Below are 23,087 nucleotides of genomic sequence, written 5' to 3' on the forward strand. Positions count from 1 at the left end.
CTTCGCGATCAAAGCAGCAGCAGGAGGAGAAAGGAGGCGAGCGGCGCCACGTGAATACCAGCCCCGCACTCTCACCCTGTCTGCCCTGGCACCGCAGAGGACGCCGGGAAGCGTAGTTCCGTCCGGGTCGCGGGGCAGCGACCGGCCCCGCCTGCGACCGGACCCTTCCCTGCTGCGGGGCCCGCTGCCCCAAGAAGAGCCCGCAGCGGCTCCGGGAGAGCAGGCGCCCAGCCCGAGGCGGAGGCTTCCCCGGGCCGCCTCCGCCCGAGCCGCGGCGCACTACAAGCCCCAGCGTGCCTTGCCGAGCGGGGAGCCCTGGAGGGGCGCGCGTCGGGCACTCGGCAGCCGCCGGAGCCGCCCCCTCCTGCCTCGCCGTTCCCGGGAGAGCGGGAGCAGAGCGCGACGGGGCGAGAAGCATGTGGGTGTTTGGTTACGGCTCCCTCATCTGGAAGGTGGATTTCCCCTACGAGGACAAGATGGTCGGGTACATCACGGGCTACAGCCGGCGCTTCTGGCAAGGCAGCACGGACCACCGCGGGGTGCCGGGCCAGGTGAGCGGCGGTGCGGATCTGCCGGGACCTGGCGAGGGCAGCTGGAGGGAGCGGGGGAAGGGCTCTGGCCGGCCGGCCGGCCGGCCGGCCGCCGAAGGGCATCACGACTCAAGGCGTAGCAGCGGTGCCCCCCACCCCACCCCGTGCCGGCTTGCGGCGCCAAGGCGAGTCTCCCCGTCCAGGGATTTAGAAGAAGCGCAGTGTGCCCGTCTATTTGCCCCAATAGTAGAGGTCTTCAGAGGCTAGGAGCGCTTTCACACGAACATGCCCAGCCACAGCGCAGGACGAGTCATGCAGGAGGGCTCTTAATCACACGCACACATCGTCGGCAGGCTTTGCAACCACTCACTTCCCTTTCCCAGCGAGATTTATATACCTATGCACGCAGAGAGAGACTTCCGTCTCCAAATCCCAAGCAGTAAGCCTTACACGCCACTTATATTGCAATAACCGATACAAGATCCCCATAGTTTCCTGGTTAACCCGAAACTGGCGAAATTCAGCCTGCCACAGTTCATTTCTGAAGCAACAGAAAGGAAGGGAGATGCTGTATGGCAGTTGGAGGAAGGGGGGAAAGGGCATTTTAGGAGGTTGGCCACGTTCCCGAGCTAGTTCTTTCTTACAAGTTTTCACTTACTTCAGTGCTTTGGATCAGCTCTTGCATAAGCTGCACACCCGCTGCCACTGATGCCCGGCGGACAGGTTGTTTCTTGAAGGAACGTGATGACTGGGGGAGGGGAGCAGTTTGTGAAGTAAATGCAACCTTCATGAACCTCTGTGCAAAGATAAAGCACTAGCATTTGAAGCAGGAGGCAAGACTAGAAAACTCCCTATGATGATCGCTTTCCAGTGGAAGGGTTTTTGAAGGGGTTTCTTTTCTTCTCCCTGCCGCTGTTTAAGCAAATTTTCCTGCGCAAGATTTAATTTTCTCATAAATCGTTTTCTTCAAGATTGAGTCTTCTTCCATATTTAAGAAGGGTAGAGAGTTAACAGTCCCCCAAAACCAGTTGGCACAAATATGTACATCAACACATTTCCTAATACTTGTTGAAAGCCCTCACCTTTTACTCCAGGCTCCTTTGTTAGGGCAAAACACACCAGCACATCATTTCTATTTCAGTTAACCGTATAGATTTTCAACCCAATCTTACATGTGCTGACTCAGAAGTGAGTCCCATCAAATATGATGGGATATTCCTTTCCAAATAGATTTAAGATTAACATAGTAAGAAAAATTATTATGAGAACATAATCAGAACTATTGACAAATATTTAAGATCAAATACTGAAAGGCTGATTTGGAAGAACCACATGGAACACTGTAATGTGATCAGCATTTGCAAAATTTGCATGGCACCCCACCATATTCCAGTCAAAAACTCCCCACAGCTGGAAAGTTATCCCCTTAGGGAGGCTTCTAGCCTAGTCTGCTGCCTAAAATACTTGTTGTCTGTCTTTGTGCAGAGATGTTTTGGCATGGGAAAGCCAGTCATGCAACCTCTCCCCCTCTGCCCACTTTCTAAAGTGGTGCCATCATAGAAGGGGTATTCCATTCTTCCGAACAGTACTTGTTTATTGATCCGTGCTTCCTAGCATAGGATGTGGACTTCCATATGGAACAAAGCTCCTCCCTGGCTACACCATTTCCCCCACTGTATCTGCACTAATGTCATAAGCAGATGTATAGGATTCCTTTGCTGTTGCAGTTTGTTTGGAAGCAGGACAGTCCTGGAATTCTTACCCCAAAGTTCTCCCTTCAGCTCCTTTAAAGGACACCCTGTTTTCCTTGCTTTCCACTCTTCTATCTGGACTAATGTTGCTTTTGTTTTTATTTCAAGTAAGGAGTCTCGAAAGCATTGACTTACTGATGTAGCATCAGATCTCTCAGATCATGTTTTCCCTGCAGGGATTCCTGCCCCAATTAGATGAACTGAGTTACTAATTTACCTGATATCAGAAATTTTATTTATTAAATGCAATCATCAGAAGAGTAGGACATACAATATTGTATGCCAAGAATATTTTTTCTATTTAGTATGTATATAATTCTGTTAATGCTAAACCCACTAATTTCATTTGATGATCCCAACTTCTAGAATTGAGAGAAAAATAATTTTAATATACTCTCTTCACAGTCTCCATATGCTTCTATCATATCTCTCTCCCCATCTTTTCCTAAATTTAAACCTCAGAATCTGAACCTTTCTTCATAGGGATAAAGGCTCATTTTCAAGTTAGAGCACAATTCTGTGTATACTTACTTATTATGGTCCTCCATGGGCTCACATGTTGCTATTTTCTGCAGTTTTATGACACCCATGTTGAGATGGCACTAGAATTGTGGTTGTATTACATATTTGTAATGCAACACTGCGTAATTTTCAGTCCTTTTCCTAGTGATGCCTTACACCAGGTCTGTGTTTTTCACTACCATGACACAGCGTACTGGCGTATACAGTGACCTTTCCATCATGCCCCCAAGAGCTTTCCTGGTTATTTAATTATTTATTAAAAACTTTTGTATGCCGTCCTATTATACAAGATCTCAGGACGGCTTACAATAAAAAGACAATTAAGACAACACGGTTGTTGCTTACAAATATACACGGTTAGGATTTGTTGCATTAGAATATACCACTATCTTTTATGGTCATTATTTACTGTTGTGTTGCCTATTCACCCCCTTTTTTGAGAGAGAGAGAACCTTTTGGAGCTCTTCACAATGTGCCTGGGATTTTAACCATCCTGAAGAATGCAGTAGCATTTGCAGGCTTGGCTACCTCCCTCTTGATCACAAGTTTCTCAGGAGATCTTCAAAGAGCTTTTATTCTGTCTAACAAATGTTGGTCCAATAAGAGCATCATCCCTCCTTTTATGCATGCAGATACGTTACTTGTCCCATCTGTTTATACTCAAGTGCATCTAGGATCTTAGCTACATCTCTGTTCGTACCATTATCTTCAAAGTGAAGGATTTTATTAGCTGCTAATAAATTAAATTAAGATAAAAACATCCAAGTAACACATGCCCATTTTAGCAGATGTGTCTATGATAGGGCATGCTGCTAGCGATCATTTCAGCCTGACAATTGCAGACACAGATGAAAGAGAGATGTGGACTGCCAACATTTGGAAAGCTCTTAGAAGGTCCTTCCGTTCTTAACGGAACTCCTGATGCAAAAAGAAAAGCTCGGATCATGTGGACACTTGTAAATGGCACCGCCGTTTGGAGGAGCTCCTGCATCAAATCCTGAAACTGCTTTTACATTTCTTCCTTTTAAGTGAAAAACAGTCAGAAAGTGAAGCGTATACCACTTTATTAAGTCATAGCCATATTTTTTAAAATATAGCCTAAATCAAGGTCAAGCAGTAAGTTCAGAACTCACTTCATACTCTTTTAGAATCTAGGAAGGAATTATCAAGAGCTCCCATCAGGCTACTGACCTATGGCTATAGAACATTTAATTAGAGGAACAATCTTTTTAAAAAGCATGTAATTAAGTCCATGCTACTCCACAGTATATCAGGAAATTTTACTGTGTCTGCAATAAAGTAAGAATAAAACCTTGATTAAGTAAACAGATCAAGCTGTAGCCCTTCCTGTTTCGTGATAAGTGCATTCTGAAAGGTACCTGAATGAAAAGAATAGATTTTACAGTACTTTGGAACCTGATGTGCCTCCCACTATTCAAGGACCATGGAGCTTATATAATTCTAAATAGCATTTGTTGAGCCAAGGAAACAATGGGGTTCAGAAACATCCAGCAATTTGCGAGAATAGCATTGACAGAGCGGGGCTATGTTATTTACAGCTGCATGTGCGGCAAATTAATCTGTCATCAGAAATACTTACTGGCTGTCAACATACATGAAGCAACACTTAGAAATAATTGGTATTCTTCTGGGAATGAAAATATACAATTGTACCATTTGTTAGAGCTTGCATCTTTCAGGGCATGAGTAATTACCTCATATTTAATAAATGTGTTTGGCCCACCTGATGTACTTAAAATAGACTTCTAGGAGCCCCGTAAAGGCACATGCTCCTTGTGACATTTCAGCCCAGTGAAAACTAGAGCAGCAACCATAAATCAGCAGAAAAAATGTTAATTCACCTATTTTGCATTTTCCTTTTGTTTTTGAATAACAAGCTCCAAGCAGAAATTAAGATTTACAATTTGACTCAAACTGGTACCCACGAAACAGCAAAAAAGAAAAACACAGCGGAAACATGCAAATTCAATCAGCTGAATGAGATATATAACTGATGATTCAGTTATGCATCTGGTTAAAACTGTTCTCAGCTTTAAAAAATATGGAAAAATATTGGCTGCTTTAATTAAAAGTGAACCACATGTCAGTTAGGGTTTGACCCTGTTCTTTAGAAGAGAAAGTACTGGCACAATATAGGTCAGTCATGCCCATTTTGTTAACAGGAGAGAAGGCTGAGAGGTAATGATTTGGCTTTAGGGCCCTTGGTGAGCTTCCTGGTTAAGGTCGCATCTGTGGCTGCTGGATGCCATCTAGAGGATAGGTTGGCATCCCAGCCCCAGCCTTGAAAATGTGCTTCAGGGTTGGAGAAGGAACTCTGCCTCTCCCTCATTCTTGCAGTTGGCACAGTGCTTTCTGCACCACTGAAGCCACATGTGGAACTTTGAAGCCGGTGCTGGAGGGGCGTTCTTGGTGGAGGGGAGGGGAGGGGAGGGGAGGGGAGGGGTGAGGCTGCACTGGGACATGTGGCATCCCGGTGGTGCCTCCACCCATCTTCCTCGCAAGCAGGGGCAAAAGACAGAGATGGCCAGTCCTTGCTGCCATACTCCTCCTGCTCTCAACTGGGACAGTCACATTGGGTGGCAGCTTCCACCATCAGGTCACATCAGCTCAACAGAGGCACTTGGGGCCAGTTCCAAAGAGCAGTTCAGACACAAGAGCTGAGCTGAGCCGAGCCACCCGTGTGTGGTGAGGAAGGGAAACAGGTTTTAGGGATGTACGTGTGCCCACCTCTAGTGAATTAAATCACCCTTCAGCCAGGCATATACCTGCCCTCCCAACACTACATCCTACCACATGCTGGAAAGCTTTTTTCCAACAGATACCATAATTTCCATAGCATTTTGTCGAGCATCAAATTTAAACACACCACATTCTGCAGTGTTCACTGTGTGATTGTTCCATGTACCACTTTCCACAGCATTAGTTAAAATGGAGAGTCTTTCCACTCAAGAGCCGAGCGCTCCAGGTGACATGGAAAAAATATGCAGCATATCCAAATTAAAAATGGCAGCAAACAACTGACAGTATACATGTCATCCCTCAGTAATGACAACAGCCAGTACTTTGAAGCTCACAAGAAGCATTTTGCCCTGCTTCCCTGTAGTTTACTGATGCTTTTTTTATTACATAAAGTACTTATACAATAATTTAAATGAAGCATATTCACCCATCTTTGAAAGAATGTTTTCAGCTGCTGACAGAAGCCATAAAACTTGGAGCTCTGGCCAAATCTATTGGAAGGGGATATTCCATTACAAGAGTGCAGAGAAGGCCATTTGAAGCCTCTTAGATCTCCTTATGAAACAAGCCAAAATCAGTGCATGCAGACAAACATATGGGAACAACAAGCCTGGGAGTCCCATTTATGAGACTAGGTGCTCCCCAAGGTTGATTTAATTTAAATCAAACTGATTTAAATCACTAGCTAGATTTAAATCATAGTTTTCGTCATAATTTGCGCACATGGCTGCCTTACCCGTAGGTAGAGGAACGTCATTCAAATATTCCCAAACTGGGTCTCGTTTACAACCTGTTGCCATTATAGGTTTTCTCCTCCAGGGAAAGAAGAATATAATAAACCTTTTGGAGTATTCAGCTCAAAAAGTTTCACTTTCATTTTTACTGCTCACCCCTCCTTCCTCACTCTTAGCTTCTTGTGCAGATCTACTCCACTCCCAATAATCTTCTAGTCACTGAATTTTTTTAAACTTAGCCTTTAAGAGGTAAGGGGTTGGTTCTGTGTACATAGGTTTGCAAAGGAACAATGGGATTAAGGTCTTTCTCTTAAATCTGTATGTTTAATTTCTAAATTTTTTGCTGTGCAGAAGAGGCATGTGATCTCTGCAGGCACAAAATCACAGTTTTGAGAACTAAAACCAGGTATCTGGGACAGTATCTTCTAGATAGAAAAAAACAGTCCAATAATCTGACAGAAACCTCTGGAAAAGCATGACATTGGGAATGGCTTGATGGAATTCATTTAGCAAAAATGTTACATATTGCATGAATATACAGCCTCATGCTACGTAATTAAAAAATAATGAAGAATGTTTGAACTTTCTTAAATAGAAAACTACCTTTAGATATATTTTCCCACAAAAAGGTCCAATTTAAATCAAAACATCAAATTTAATTTTTTAATCCAGTTTTTTATTTTAAAAAATCATTGAGATGTGCAGGATCTTACCTTTAAAGGCAAGAAGCAGTACGAATTAGATTGGGAACAGAAGTCAGGATGGTGGCATAAGGCTAGCTGGTAGGTAAAAGCAGCATTCTGCGCTCACTTCAAGCTTCCAAGGAGTTTTCAATAACACATTTTAGAGTTAAACAGGGGTAGCAAACCTCTTTCAGTCCAAGGACTGAATTACATTTCAGAGAAATTCTCAGGGGCTATTTCCAGTTGGGGGTGGAGCCACAGGAAAAGGGGTGGAGGCAAAGCTACAGAAAAAGTTGGCATATTGAAAGCTCTTACAACCAGTAGGTAAGCCCTCAAAGAGGTGCTTTGGCCTTTTAGAGCAGGTGAAAAACTGCACAAAAGTCAGGAAATCAGGACTGGGAAAAGACAAACAAAGGGAACCCCAAGAGGGCCTCCTTTGCCTGGCATAAGTAAGGCAAAACAGGTTTGCATCTTGATGCCAACCCAAAAACCTGCACCGTGGGTAAAGGTCTGAAGGAGAAGCTAGTGTTTCTCTATGTCTTGAGTCAAGAAAGCACATGAAGGGGACAAGTGATGCGCCACAAATAAAAACAGATTACAGAGTATTGCAACTGCCTGCATTTACTACTAGTGGAACGAAGTGTTTTTTGCCTACAGGAAAGGCAACAGCCTTCCTGTAAAACAATCCACAGAGCACTGACATATATGTACTCTCACTCAAAAGCTTAACTGGCATTAAACATCCTAATTTTAAACAACATGGTTACAAGCACAAAGATTGAATAGCACTTAGGAAGCAGGCTGCTCCTATTAGAAAAGCGTATCACGTTTTTGGACCTGAAGGCAAACATAAACATACCGTATTCACTGTCTGGATGCAGAATTTTACTTCTTTTTAAAGTGGAGTACCCTGAACCCTGAGTATTTTACATGTCATCCCCAGATTCAAACAGATTTAATGCTGCTGACAATGGGAAAGTCTATGGTACCTGAATAATGCAGTACCAAAACTTTCAAAGGAGAAAAATATGAGCAATGATATTCCTTTTATTTTGCACTTAAATTGTCACTTTCAGTGGTCAGGTATGCTTCTTAAAAGCACTTCTGAAATATGTGATGTATAGCTAAAATAATTCCTCAAGAGCCACTGAAACGTTTTTCTGAGCTTTGAAATTTTATAAAGAAAAGCCTGATTATAAACCAGTCTAACTGTTGGGTTTAAGAGTTTTAAATTCTACTGGAGCCAGCAGAACTAAACAGACATAAATCCCAAATGAAGGCATAACCAACTTGCAGATCTGGCTGTAAACACAGCCTGCCTTTCTCTCCCATATTTGTCTTTCTAATTAGTACTTCAAGTTGTATTAAGAGGACTGAAATAGTGCATTTAACAATAGGAGGAAAGCACTAAGACAATGGAAGGGCAAATTCGAGTTTGGCACTGGGGCCAGGAACACAAAAATCGGACTCTTAACAGCTACCACAGGGCAAGCACTGGCCAAAATATTTCTGCTGTAGGCCCCATTCCTTCCTTCACAATTCACACTTGCAGCTGCCCTTCTCCAGGCTGCAAGCACAGAACTTCAGCTGCTTCCCCTGCTTAATATGCAAGTAGTGGAGGCAGTCCTCATAGACACGTAGCGGAGATCCCTAGGATACCACAGCAAAATCCTTTCTGTCTCTTCTCATTGAAACTTCATCTTGCTCCAAATCGCAATTAGAGAGGAACTTCAGTTGAGGAAATGTTAGGAACTAACGCACTAACATCACTCTCGAGGATATATAGCAATCCTGACTACTGAGCACTCATAGCATGCATATGGTAGGCATGTCATAAGCTGAGCCAGCTGGAGCTGGGGGTCAGACTACATAGCTCGGGAGACCCCTTCTGACTTTCTGTGTTTCTGTTTCTATAGCCTTATAAGGCTCCATTACTGGACATCATGGCATCTTGTGACAACAAATCCTATAGTTTAACTATGCTGTATGAAAAGGTACTTCCTTGTTGCGCAACCTGAATCTTCCATCATCCAGCTAAATTGGATGACATTAGGTTTTAATATTACACAAAAGGATAACCTTTCTCCATACACTACATAGTTTTATCTGTTTGTTGTACCTCTTATTCTTACATTAAACCTTTCCTGTCCTTTCCATGCTGTGGTATGATTCTGCAGCAAACAAACGGGTAGCCATGAGGTAGGTGAAGCTAAGCACGTTGCCACCTGTCCCAGTTCCCCATGTGCAACAGGTAAGGGCAGGCTGCAAGGTTCAAGCAATCAGGAACTGGCTGAGACTGCGTGTGTGTACCGTCCATGGAACTTGGATCTCCCCCCCACACACACACACACACACACAGGGAGTGGGCCTGGTCATTCTAATCCAGTATAAAAACGCATCTCATTTTGGCATTTAAGACCCTACCTAAATCTATGGAATTTTAATTTTACCCTCCCTCAAAGGAGCTCATAATGCAACACATGACTCTCAAAATATTATAGGTTAGGCAAAATATTATAGGTTAACTTATAGGTTAGGCTATGAAAGGATGATTGGCCCAAGACCACCCCAGTGAGTTCTGTTCTGCAACAAGATTCGAACACAGGTCTCCCTATTCCTGCTCAAGCATACCCAATATACCACATGGCCTCTCTTGTCCCTACTTGGAACAGTCAAATGCAGGCCAATCCATAAGTGGGAGGGAGGAAGCAATTGAGGAATCATCCATTCATAGTTACTATCTGGGATCACCACACTGGTATCAATAGACAACTTTTTGGCCAGTGTTACACAATTTCTTGTAGGAAGCTGCAGGAAGCACTCAGCCTTCAACTAGGCCATGCAGTTACCTGGATTGTTCATTAAACCAACCGTGTCACTTGGCTAAGCACAAGATTTTAAAATGTTTCTAATACCACCTACCATATTCTTATCAAATATCTCTTTGGAGAGCAAACACATCACAGATACGTAAATAAAAGTCACACTCTTCCAAACAGAAAGCATTTGTTTGACGGTTTTGTGGTCCTCCGTTTGAAAAAAAAAAAAAAGCCAATCTGCTACTGATTTCATAAAACCTTTTACTGAAATAGTGATATTTCTTTTAATTTTAGCCTGGAAGAGTTGTGACACTAATTGAAGACCCTGAGGTACAGTAGTTATGTTTTTATATGTCTTTAGTGTAATCATTGTCCTGAAGAATTTAAAGCAAAGTTTGGTAATAGCACAAATGCAGAAACAGCTAGGCACTTACGCTGCATTCCTGCACACACTTACCTAGGAGTAAGTCCTAGTGGACACAGTGGGACTTCGCTACTGAGGAAACGTGCATAGGATGTTGCTATTAATAACATTTTCAGTTTTTATCCAAAGGAGCTTAGAAGGAATCCATTGCAGATACAGAGAAAATGGTTTATCAAGGAGCTTAGAAGGAATCCATTGCAGATACAGAGAAAATGGTTTATGTGAGCCCAATATATTGTATGTCAAGGGATGCTTCTTCAGGTGTTAACTGAACCAGTTTCTTTAGTGGAATAGCATAGATAGTAATCTACAATAATTCACGAGATTGCTTAAGCTGTTTCACAAAAGAAACAAATTCAGTTGATTTTGAGGAATCTCCTGACTGCGAAGATGTTGAGCTCAAATGAACTTTCCTGTGTACCACTGAAGTAGTTTCCTATTCTATTTGTTTCCCATACTAAAGCTTTCTCTCGCCTACCTGATTAACTTTTATCCTACCCACATTACGGCTTCACGAAAATGGCCTAATGCTCACTTACCTAAGACAATCCAAAATGTAACAGTCTGACATTATATGCCAAAGAGATAAGAGCTTCTCCACATCCATCTCAACCATAAGATGCCAGATTGAATATAAAGCAGTCAGATTGGATATTTTAAGAAACAGGAAGGTGATCTCTTATCAGGTGGTACCAGTTTCAGCCATGTACCTTATGACATAATTTCCAAGCCCCTTTTTGGCAGGGTCAGAACGGGAGTACACCCCATACAGTCAGTCAGATCAGAAAGTCAGTCTGGAATTCTTCATGGTATCCCTCAACAAATGCCATTTGTTTCATCTATGTACCTTATGGTGTAACTATTGAACCCAAAAAGTGGTTTGGAGGCTGCTGCCCCAAATATCCTAGCAGTTATACATACAGCAGGCAGCTTTGGGGATGCCACAACTTTTGTAAGATATCCATGCAATCCAACGTTTTATACTTTATGACAAATATGTTGATAGAGGCTCTTGGACTGCAAAGTTTCAATAATATAAAAGATAGTTAAAAGGAGAAATGTTCTCCTGCTTGATCTGTTGATTCAGGGTATTTTTCATCAGATTTCGTAAACAACAGCAGCAATGACAACAAAAATGAGATCTAATGTGCTCTGTAGTGGTTTGTATACACTTTCATTGTAAAAGCATTCCCTTTTCTAGCATGGCTATTTTAACCTTTCAATTTAACAGCCGTCCATTTTTATACTTTTGGTTAATTGGCATGGTGCTTTTAAGTACTATTAGTCACTATTACTTCTGGTGGCAGAATATTTGTTAAGGGTGACTGTACTCTGCAAAAGAGTGAACAATTGTTCCTGTCCCGTAGGGATATGTGATAAATCAGACAGAGGAGTGAAAATCCAATAGATTTTCATGAATTAGTCTCCCAAATTCTGCTTTGTCAGTCTTGCACCGATGCTGACTTGCTGTTTTGTAAGACAAGCCAGATCATGGACTTCTGTCTCTAAGATGAGTCACGGTTTGCACTTTAAAAACACTAAGGAAATGTGTGTAAATCATGCTACATTTGCAATTTGCACAAAGTTTCTCAGTGTTTTCTTCATTTTTTTAAGTGCAAACTGAGTCCTGTCTTAGAGAAGAATGCCCATGGGAAGAACTCAACATGGTCTGCTTCCAGTCATTGAAAACAGAAGCTGGCAGAAAGTTGTCATGATGGACTTCCCAACATCAGCACATCCCTACTGTCCAATACCTGTTGAGAACTCAAGCTGCCTTCATGTCCACACTTGGGAACAAATGCCACTGAACTTGGCGCTATTTATTTCATGTAAACATGGCTAGGACCCAACTTTAATGAGTCTTGACATTCCCAGCTCATGAAGTTACTCCCTGTTGCACAGTTCCAAACTCTACTCACTCTCCATCTGAAATATGGAGGTAAATGCTCACCTATTTTACAAGATTGTTGTAATGATTAAAGAGAATGTGTCTGAACCCTCAAAAGGTGTGGAATAAATTGTATTATTACTACTGATATTTTAAAATATGTTTCAGCCATATACCTCCCTAGCTATCTTCTAAATGGAGTCCTAATCATCTTTGCCTATCCTAATAGGAAAGTTATTACATAGCTGATAACCAATTTTATGTCCTTAAGGGCACATTTTGGTGAAAAATAGCTCAGAAACTAAAACATGGAGCTTCCTGTTTGATCAGGGTAAATTACCTGAAACCTTGATAGTTTCCCTGTAATGCTAACACTGAATTGCAATCAGTATAATAGCAGCCATAGAGTTCGACCATTTTTGTAGTTGACAAGGCCAGCAAAATGCAGCACTGTGACTGTCATTGTGACTTTTCTGTACCTTTCTGGTAAGTTTTTTCACATTGCTGTGCAGTTGGACCCCATTATGCTAACAGACAGATTCCTCTATAAGCAAATAATGGTTCAGCTTCTGTGTTTTTTCCGCTCTCTCCTGCATTTATACTGTAAAAACAAACTCAGATCAATGCAAACATCATCTTTTAAAAATATACTCTTAACAAATTGTAATCATTAATGTATAAATCAAATTGCAGACTGAAAATAAGATTTTTTTTTCTTACCTTAAGCTTAATGTTGAATACCACTAAACTAACAAAACCCTACTTAGCACCTATGGCAAATTACATGCTGGTATGTTAGCTTAGGCAGACTGACTAATGAAAAAAGTGGATCCTAATATGGAATAAGCATGAAATAATTCTGCAGAAGTGTAACATCTTGTTTTAGCCTAACACAGACTCACAAGGCAAATAGAGGGTTCCCAAACATTAGCAGAAGGTAACCACAGAGGAGAATCATGGAGAGAGTACTTAACCCTTCCTCCACAGCCCATCCTTCAGCCTGGCTGTCCCCCCCCCCCCCCCCCCAGAAATAACCTTGCCTGGGAAGAAAAATAAGTTAAGGGAAGATTATCAGGGATGGCTTACAGAATTCCATCTTCTTGTTGACACTGTGCCTCATGCACACCCCATATTAATAGTATCCAAGGAACACAGATTTGGCAACATATAAGTCCAGTTTTAATATACCAATTTCCTGCTGATGGGAAGCCTACATAGGGGAAAGATGGGCTGAAAATAGAATAAACTTCTCTGCAGTCCTTCAAAGGTATGTTTTACCTTTCTGGTTGTGCTTTTCAACAGGGCTGCGTCTGGGGAGTTGCATACAAACTGCCACTAGGACAAGAAGGCGAAGTAAAAGCGTATCTTGATTTCCGAGAGAAAGGTGGCTACAGGACTACAACTGTCATTTTCTATCCCAAAGATCCCTCAGTGGAGCCTTTCGATGTGCTGTTATATATTGGAACCTGTGAAAACCCTAGCTACCTCGGGCCAGCACCTCTAGAAGAAATTGCCCAGCAGATTGTTAACGCTGTCGGTCCCAGCGGAAGAAACACAGAATACTTGTTTGAACTCTGCAACTCCCTCAGGGATCTTGTACCAGAAGATGTAGATGAACATCTTTTTACTTTAGAGAAACTAGTAAAGAAACTCTTGGAACAGGAACAAAAAAACCTTAATTCCATATAAAAATCACATGTGGTTTCAAACGGTCAAGTCGCTTCATCTTCAGAATAGCGGTTTCATTTCCGACAAGTATATACTTTGGAGATGTTTCATCAGGACTTTAAGATATTCATTTTCATGTTTCATTCAGGGCACTACTGTTGTTGATCAGTAGAAAATTATGTTTAAAGATATGTCTTCAGGAGTTTAAGGGAGGAGATTTGAATTTTGGTTAAAATTTGAAAGAATGCTGTTTCCATTTCTCAAATATTAAGAAGTAATTTAGGCTTGAGGGAACACTCTGATTTAAGTTAGACTTTTTCCTTTTAAAATGTAGTTTTGGACTAGATCCTGCATTCAGACTATGGATGTAGACTACGTGTAGACTGTGGACAGACTATCTGTGCATACTTACTCAGAGGTAAGTCCCCTTGAACAAAGTGAGGCTTTCTTCTGGAGCTATACATGCGTAAGATTGAGCTGTATGTGTGAATTCAGGCCTCAGTCACACTTCAGAGCAGTCCCAATGGGTCTTGTGGGTTGTAGCACCAACATGGAAATTCTGTTGTACACTTACTTGCTGGGAATAAGTCCCATGGAAGTGAATTCAGTTGTATTCAATGTAAACACAGACATGAATGCCCTCTAATGGGCAGCTACACCCATGCAAGGTTTTTATATGTGTAGAACTCTTTGCCCTTTGATAAAATGTACTAGGAGTTATACTTAAAGGAATCTGCAGCTTCCTTCTAAGATGTTCATAATGTCAAGATCTTCAGAAGCAATGAGTAATACATACCATATTGGTGCCTTATATTTTTAATCACATTTTTACACCTAGTGATGTGACTTGTATCTACAATAGCAAGAATGTTCAGAAAATCCCATTTTAATCATCTTAACATTTTCAGAAATATTTAATTGAGCTGATAATAGATGACCACAGTGCTGAGGTCCACTTTGGACTTGTCCCAGTGACTACAGCTACATGCAATAAAATTCACAGGAGCCCAATGCCCAATGATTTGTACCATCACAAAAGCACTGGGATCAGTACTGAACAATGCAATTTTATAACTCCTCACTTCAGACTAATTCTAGTGTGCAAACCCAGAGTTTGCTTCTGATCACTGTTAAGAGATTTGGAGCAGGCTTTGTGCTTGCACGTTCTTCCTTCCCCCTCTGCCAAGAATTCCCCGTTTCTTTATTAGCTTTAATGATGAGTAAACTCCTTATGGCATGCCTCAATTTCCATTTGTGTTCTTCGAGTTTTCCTTGGAAAGATTTCAGACTCAAGAGTTTAGAAAAATGAATTGATTTTGTTGTCACCCTTCCCTGTGAATCTTGATGTCCCTTCATCAGACACACACAAAAAGTGGATGCCTTTAGGAAGTGGAAGAAAGTCACCAGCAGTATAGGACCACCATATCCTTCCACAGAGCAGAGAATCTGGCACTCCCAGTGCTTCCCAAATTGAATCAGAAGGCAGAGGAATCCCTGCAGTAAATGCTCAAATATTCCCAATTCAAGAGAGGCCTAGCAAAGTGCCTACTCTACTTCTCTCTAGTGCTACTTCCCCTGCTTTCTCAAAGGGACTGGAAAGCTTTGCAGAAGTAGTAAAGTAACTGGCAGTGAGGGCTGATTAGCAGTTGGAGTGAATCCTGTTGTAAACCAGACCGGAATTTGGAGACATCCCAGCCTGACCTTCATTGGAATAGAAGGCTTTTGAAGAAGAATATTCCAAACTTCCTCCAAACTTGACTCTCATCAGTATTTGGCTTAATCATGGCATCTGCATGAATAAAAAGTATAGTTAACACAAACCGTTTTACCTCCCAACCAGGATTTGCAAACCCTTATTAGCATAAGAACTCTGGGCAGTATCTCCTACAGGTATAATTGAATGCAAGGCCAAACTATGGTTAAAGCTAGCAAGTGAGAAAGTACATGAGATCACAGCCCACTTTCAATCTTTTAACTATAGATAAGAGATCAGAAATATCCACATGGGACCAGGGTTGAGAGAAGACATTATAGAATTGGCTCTTTGACGGTTGTAGCTGCTGAGCACAAACCATAAGTTAGCCTAAATTAGGAGAGGGCAGAAAGATCTGCAGATGTGCAAGATTCCAATATTCCTGAATTTGTCATGCTGGTAAAGATTTCTGGAAACTGAAGTCCAAAACATCTGGAGCTCTATCAGCTAAAATACCTCTCTGGATCCTGACTAGAATTGAAGTGAAAATCACATGGCAAATTACTGGGACTTAATATCAGTAATCATTTAGGCACTTCTGCAATTTCTGTTCTGTTTACCATCCTTTACCTGCGTAACTCTCACCAAACTGGAAAGCCAGTGTGTTAACTTATCCAGGGGTTGGCCTCATTATAATAGATTAACAGAAGGAGTTTCCGTCCCAACTGTGAATTTCCTTGCTTCTCAGAGTTTATTTTCTTTATGCCTTCAACAAAAGCATATTTTTGTATTTTAATATATTAAAAGGTTCTCTTTAGAGTGTCAAGTGCTATCCCATTCTCATATAGCAAAATATGGCTCTGTATTTGTGTCTAGTTTCACAATGAACCCTGTATGACTTTGCATCAGTAACAGAACAATTATTTATGTTTTGTGTTCATAAATTATTCTCTCTTGTCCCTTTTTATTGGTTACTTGTAAAGGGTCTACTGCCCTCTCACATTTTAGAGAGGATACCTGCATTCCAACAGTCTGAGGAAAAATTGTGTTTGGGGGCAGGGAGAATGGAGGATCTTATTTTTAGTTTGTCAAGAAGCTTAAGACTCACAGACCATAAATGGCTTTTTCAAGTTACAAGAAACATTCATGTACAGACTAGGTAAGGACAACTTTGGAGGATCCCTTAAATCATAATAAAAGCACTTGCAATAGAGGTGATTATATGTTAATCCTTACCCACTGCAGCTACAGTCCTCCACCATTAAATTGCATTTTGCTACTGATTTCTATACAGCTAAGATAATTAAGCTTTATTGAGCAGGGTCCAGCAAACTACTTCTCAAGTAACAGTTCCCAGATTCTATGGTCAAACTGTTGTACTATTTGTAAAAAAAATGTGAGAAGTCTTAATAGCAGTTTGCAATTTGGGATGGGGGTGTACTTCTCAAAGAAAAGAAATTACAATTCCACTGGGCATGCCAAAGGTACTTTTCAGATCCCAGCCCTAAAGATTGCTGTCCTCAAGTACATGAAGTTTGATAGAGAAGAAAAGGCCAAAAAGATTCAAAATGCTGACTTTCATTTACATGTTGGCTTTCTAGTTATTTTAAACACAAAAGTACCCAACATGTCCATCAGAATTTGGGTAACAACTCATTCTTAGATTGGATGATGGAGCATCTTGTACCATTATTTCCTTTATTTATACCAGAAATAGTAAAGCAAGAAGGTGATAATATTCAAAAGAATACCATTTCTTAAAACATAAACATGTTAAATCATTTACAAATATATTTCAAATAAGCATCTAGTCAATACTTTTCCAAAGAAAACCTTTGCCCACATTTGTTTTCACAACTTCAAGAAAATCTGAATACTCATCAAGACTATTTGCAATAGTTCCAAGAAAATTCTCATGAAAAGCACAAGGGCTTGAATAGTGAATTTATTTATGGTAAAATACTTGTAACTATATTCCAAAGATTTTTTTTCCAGATTCATACCTTGCATTAAGAGCTAAACTCCATTTTGTGCATTTAACTACAGTACAATAAAAAGTGCCACACTTGTTAGACAGCACTGGAAAAATATTCCACTCAACTTTAGACCAAATTTCATACAATTATGAATGTCTGTCTATGAAGACATGTACATGCATTTTCATATCGTATTCAGTCATTACAGGCTGGAAGGGAGCAATGTGAAACAGAACTTAATCTCTGCTACCTGATGTTAAATACATAATGGAAGTATTCAGGACTACCCCTTTTCAGAAGGGCATCAATACCTAATTAGCCTGATTTGAAGCAAGTTCAACTAATCATTTTCACAATGGCAACTATATCAACATACAGTCTTTTGTGAATTGGCCATCACAGATTTAGCAGCAGAAGAGAATTCTCTCATCACCTGATAAAATATTTCAGTGAAGTCAGTTCACACATTACATTAGAACAATGAAGTCTTGTGGTACCTTAAAGACTAATGAATAAGCTTACATGCCATAATAAATTTTGTGTTTGCTGCAACAGACTGTCTTGTTTTTCATAATCTGAGAGCACCACTTTCTTAGCCTCAATCACATTAAGAGAATGAAATGCCCAGCTACTTCTTTTGAATCTTTTATAGAAGTTGCTGTTGTATCTGTAAAAGGAGCAACTTTATAGAAGATGTGATGTTGCCCAAAATCTTCCAAAAGCGATTACAGAATGCCTCGCCATTTTATGTGCAGGCATACAAGGACTGGCTTCATTGTGGCCACGCAGAGTTTTGTAGCCACCCACATCATCTGAACCTGGTCAGCACAAGCAGCACAGGTGAAGCCCCAAAGTTTACAGTGACTTGGCAAGAGCAGCAGAAAATCTTTCTGATGGCATTGGCACTTTGGGCAGATGTATACAGCTTCCCTGCCATTGCACTCCATTTTCCAAGCTTGACCTGGAGCTTAAGGAGGCAGCATGTGCCAGCAACACATTCTGTTGAACCTTCCTTGGGGCTTGGGAGGAGTCCCAGGAAGATGCGCCCTTATTGGATACCACAGCAGCCACCGAGTAGTCACACAGTGGCAGGACATGCTAGATTCTCCTGGCCTGTCTTGGAAGGAGGCCTAGAACAGCAGCTGCCACGGTGAGCAACAAGGCAGGAACAGTTGCGTTTTTCTAGAACATGCGCTGCTGCTGACTACAGAAAGCATGTGCCAAGCAAACCCTCTCTGCTGGGATCAGTAGCAGGAAGCCAGCTCCAAGTGCCACTTGGGCCTTTTTGGGCAGCTGTCAGCACTCCCCTGAGTGCTGCCACAGTGTCCTCTGGGGTGGGCAGAAACAGCAGAAAAGCTTAGGAAAGAAGAGGGGGAAGCATTCACCTCAGGATCCACCCTGCACACAACCCGGGGTAGTTAGACTATTGTACAAACCTGCCTGGGATATCCTGCATTGTGTTATGCTATTTTATCATACCCTTTATCCACAGCATTACTGCAGCATATCAACAGATCAGCAGACATTTTTATTAGTAGGGTGCATCAGAAAATGAGCAGGCCTAACAGTTTATTAGCAAAGCATTTCTCTCTCGCAATGCATGAATTCATATGAAAAGAATCCATCCCTGCTCGATACACACAAGTTGCAAGTTAAAATGTGTCACCATTGAAGATCACAGGTAAATTTCAAAGATTCTGTAACAAAGCAGACAGAAAGGCATGCCAGGCGATATTAGAACGTTGTTGTATGAAACTTTCTAATGTGTAGATTTTCAAAAGAAGAAATCCAGCTGATTAACTTTTAACTTGCTAATTAGAGCTGAGCCAGACTGCTGCCTCAAAATCTGAGATGCTTCATATAGCAATATGATCACATGTCTAAGGCACACTGCCCTACTATTTCTGCAGAACTGTAGAAGGCTGTAATGTATTTCCATCCAGGGTCTCTCATAAGTGGAGAGGGCAGGGTGGGTAAAAATCAATGATATTTAATTTAAAAATTGGATTTTTAAAATTTAAATCAATTTTTTAATTTAAAATGAATTTTAATAAAATGCTTTTTGAGAAAAAATCTATCTATTTTCTATTTAAGATATAGTCCAATCATTATTCTTCATGGAAGGATTAGTGTATCATGAGGCTGTATATTCATTTACTTTTTGGGTAAATGAATTCCATTAATCCATTCACTATATCATGCTCTTCCCAAGGTTTCTGTAAGAGTATTGGGTGACTTTTCCATCTAGAAGGTATTATCACAGATACTTGGTTTAAAGTTCTCAAAATTGAGGAGGGAGGGACAAGCAGTGAAAAATAAAAGTGAAACTTTTTGAGCAGAATACTTCACAGGTATTTGGATCTTTTTATGTATAGCCAAAGATTTATCATATTTTTCTTTCCTTAGAGGAGAAAAACTATAATGGCAGCAGGCCATAAAAGAGATCCAGTCTGGGAACATTTTAATGAAGTGCCTCTCCTTACGGATAATGCGGGCATGTGTGTAAATTATGTAGAAAATCATGATTTAAATCTAGTCTTACTGACTAGTCATTTAAATTGTGATTTAAATTGACCCTGGGAGAGGAGGATAAAGTTTGCAGAGTCTGGCTAACTAACTTGATTCATACACTGCCTTTCTACCAATAAGATGGCACTTAAGCTAGCCTATACATAAATTGAGTAGAACAACAACAAAAAACTAACACATGAAACAGCATGGAAAAAACCAAAACAGCCAGCTCAACAGCCTGCTTACACACCAAATGCTTGCTTGAATAAAAACATCTTTGCCTGCTGGAGGAAGGACAACAGAGGAGCCAAACTAGCCTCACTCAGCACAGAGTTCCACAGCCCAGAAGTGGCCATAAAGAAGATGCTCTCCCCCATCAGCGGCAAACACTCTTCTGACAATGGCAGTACCAGCAGAGAGGTCTCTTCCAAAGGTTTTAACACCTAGGCAGGCTCATATGGGAAAAAGTTGTCTTTCAGGTAACCTGGTCCCAAGGGCTTTGTAAGTCTCAATTTCCTATTTGCCATGTTTCAACTTTAATAGGGAAGATGAGAAGAAGTTACCTCTGCTCTTGCACATGTGCACACAACACCTTTCTGCTGTCTTGCAAGCCTAAGAGCTACGTATTATGAATCAGCTCTATGTTTTCACTGCAGGGTCTCTGACCTGGAAAAAATGACTAACTATGCTAAGATTGCACAAATCAAATTTTCAGGTTAAAAGATTACATTGGCTAATATGTTTCCAAAATAATCTTGGCAAAATACATAAATCAGATATAATACAACTAAGCATCATGTATTATGATACTTATAAGAAGTGACATAAATTAACATCCCCCTTCCTCCAAAGCTTCCAGGGTGGCAAACATGTGCCCTCACACTGCATCCCACAACCGCTCTGTAAGATAGACTAAAATAAGAGATATTTGTTAACACAAGTTCATTATTATGGTCTTGCTCTTTTGATACAATGATTTTAATCTTTAATGAGTTTCCTTTTGCTGGTGATTTGTTGGCATTATTTATTTAATCTTTTTATATTTGATTTCAATGTAATTCTTGCTTCTGTTTAATTTTATCATTGAGCATGTAACTTGCTTAAAGAATTATATAACCTCAAAGCACAAAAAAATGGAATGAGGAAGACAGAGGAAAACACGCAAAAATTTCCTAGAAGTTCCCAGACAGGTCCACCTGGCGCTGTTGTTATTTGTTTTTCAGTGCCAGGCAACCTTTTTATTCAAACGTTATTTTAATTGTTAGTATTATTTATCTATTTTATTCTTTGGCCAGGGCGACTTAATTTATGCTGTTAAATTATATCATTTTATATTATTTATTTATGATTGTGAGCCGCCCCGAGGCTTTGGCAAATGGGGCGGCATAGAAGTTCCCTAAATAAATAAATAAATAAATAAATAAAAATCAGTCTGGGGATCCACATTCCAATCCTCCTGCCCCCTTGCAGCTGGCAAGAAAAGAAGTATGGCAGATATTTCTCCCAAGTCAGAAAAGTAACCTCAGGGAAGGACACGAAGAGAATTTAGAGCAGGGAATGAAGGAAAAGACACTGGTGGCATTAAGTTTCAAAGCCTCCTGGCAGTGCCTCAGTCGCTTCCCTCTAAAGCACAGCAACTAGACAACCAAAATCAGCCCCCTCCAGATGCTTTACAGGGTGGAAAGGAGCAGAGAGGTGGCTTTTCCTGCCCCTCTGCTCTTCATCCACACAGGATGCTTGTAACCTTGCAAGTCCAGTGGGCCCCACCACTCCGAATGGAAAGGGATGAGGGGGCAACTGGTCCTTCGGCAGAGTCAAGGATCTCTGAGCCCCTGGGCCTCCGTCACACCACGGTGGCAGGCCGCTGAGGGTGGGACAGTGCAAAGCTGCCAAGCTAGTAGGTGAGAGCTCAGAGGGGTAGAAGCCGAGAGGAGCAAAGGTTTGGCCTAAACTAGCCAACTGACAGCATTGTGCCTGATGTCGCATCCACCTCATCCCCACCCTCTTTGTTCTTGGTTTTTAAGGTGTCTTCCACTATTGGGCAGTACAGACGTGAAATAATAAATACAGTAAGCACTTATAATAAAGCCGCATAGGATATTCACTGATGCTCAGTTCTACCACAATTTCATTTCTAAATTTCCTTCTGTCACATGGTGAACGGCTTTTATTCACAGGGTCATTGTAAGTCAGATGACTTGACAGCCCATAATGACAGCAACAAGAACCAATTTTATTTATTGTCTACTTCATTTACTGCTGTTAACTTTGTAGCATGGCTTGCTAACTAGTTAGCTTTGAACGCCAGTGTGGCGAAGTGGTTAAGAGCGCAGGAATGGGCCTCAAGTGAACAAGGTTCTAGTCCCTGCTCAGCCATGGAGCCCACTGCGTGACTTCGGGCCAGTCAGACTCCCAGCCCAATCTACCTCAGGAGGTTGTTGTAAAGAAGGTAAGCTTGCAAGGAGGAAGACAATGATGTAACTCTCTTCCCCTCAGCAGAACTCTAAGCCGCTACGAGTTCTTTTAAAAAGAAAAAGCGGAATATAAATCTCTTCAATACATAAATGTTGGGGGGGGGGCGGCGTTGCAGCCAGTGGGAGCCGCGGCCCTCCAGATCCCTTAGGGCGGTCCATCCTCTCCTCCTCGTTCTCCCCGAGAAACAAACTGCACGGGGAACCGGCAAGCTCGGCTCCAGCTCCCCTGAAAGGCAATCTCGGCCCAGCTCCGCAGCCTCAGAAGCACCGACGCCGCCAGCGGAGCCGGCGCATGCGCGGCAATCCCACTCGCGTGCGCAGGCTATTTGCCCGAGGCGAGAGGGCTGGCGCTAACGAGCCCTGACGAAAACTTTCAGACCGGCACGCGAGCGGCCGAAGTTTCCATTCCGCGCCCCCGCTCCCCGGCATCTCGCTCTTACCTGGCTTGGCTCCGCGGGGCACGCGCTCTGGCGTACCCCGGATGTTGATCCGCTGTGGGGGAGTAAGGGCGGGAGAGGCGCAACGCTTTTACTGGCACTTCTCGTTCGCAATAGGAACGTGCGGAAAAATCATAGAGACTCCGTCGAAGTGTAGAGTTGACTCAACCTAAACTTCCGTTTTCATGAAAATACACTACGGACCAATGATTATGGA

At 41.6% G+C, this 23,087-nt stretch overlaps 2 protein-coding genes across 4 annotated transcripts in view; one reads left to right on the top strand and one right to left on the bottom strand.

Moving 5' to 3' along the window:
• The window catches only part of ASB3 (ankyrin repeat and SOCS box containing 3), a 69,856-nt gene extending 46,867 nt beyond the window's left edge, over window positions 1–22,989 (bottom strand). For both annotated transcript variants that reach the window (XR_006414550.1, XM_044428606.1), the window contains exon 1: window positions 22,874–22,989. The gene's annotated coding sequence lies outside the window, so the exon portion shown is untranslated. The remainder of the gene's footprint in view (window positions 1–22,873) is intronic.
• CHAC2 (ChaC glutathione specific gamma-glutamylcyclotransferase 2) lies at window positions 391–13,927 on the top strand. Of its 2 annotated transcripts, XM_044428607.1 has the most exons (3): window positions 391–551; window positions 10,094–10,129; window positions 13,414–13,927. In XM_044428607.1, the coding sequence occupies exons 1-3, from the start codon at window positions 417–419 to the stop codon at window positions 13,798–13,800; spliced, it is 558 nt and encodes a 185-aa protein (XP_044284542.1). In that variant the 5' UTR covers window positions 391–416; the 3' UTR covers window positions 13,801–13,927. The 2 variants fall into 2 exon arrangements, with proteins under 2 accessions (XP_044284542.1, XP_044284543.1); XM_044428608.1 differs by lacking the exon at window positions 10,094–10,129.
• Window positions 22,990–23,087: the final 98 nt, after the last annotated feature.

This window comes from Varanus komodoensis, unplaced genomic scaffold (genome assembly GCF_004798865.1).
Source record: "Varanus komodoensis strain SLA01 unplaced genomic scaffold, ASM479886v1 scaffold2, whole genome shotgun sequence".
In the NCBI taxonomy this organism is placed as follows: Eukaryota; Metazoa; Chordata; class Lepidosauria; order Squamata; family Varanidae; genus Varanus; species Varanus komodoensis.

Coding starts and splice junctions, on each gene's coding strand:
- CHAC2 (XM_044428607.1), top strand. CDS start 417: ATGTGGGTGTTTGGTTACGGCTCCCTCATCTGGAAGGTGGATTTCCCC. Junction 552..10,093: donor ACCGCGGGGTGCCGGGCCAG/GTGAGCGGCGGT, acceptor TTTTAATTTTAG/CCTGGAAGAGTTGTGACACT. Junction 10,130..13,413: donor CACTAATTGAAGACCCTGAG/GTACAGTAGTTA, acceptor GCTTTTCAACAG/GGCTGCGTCTGGGGAGTTGC.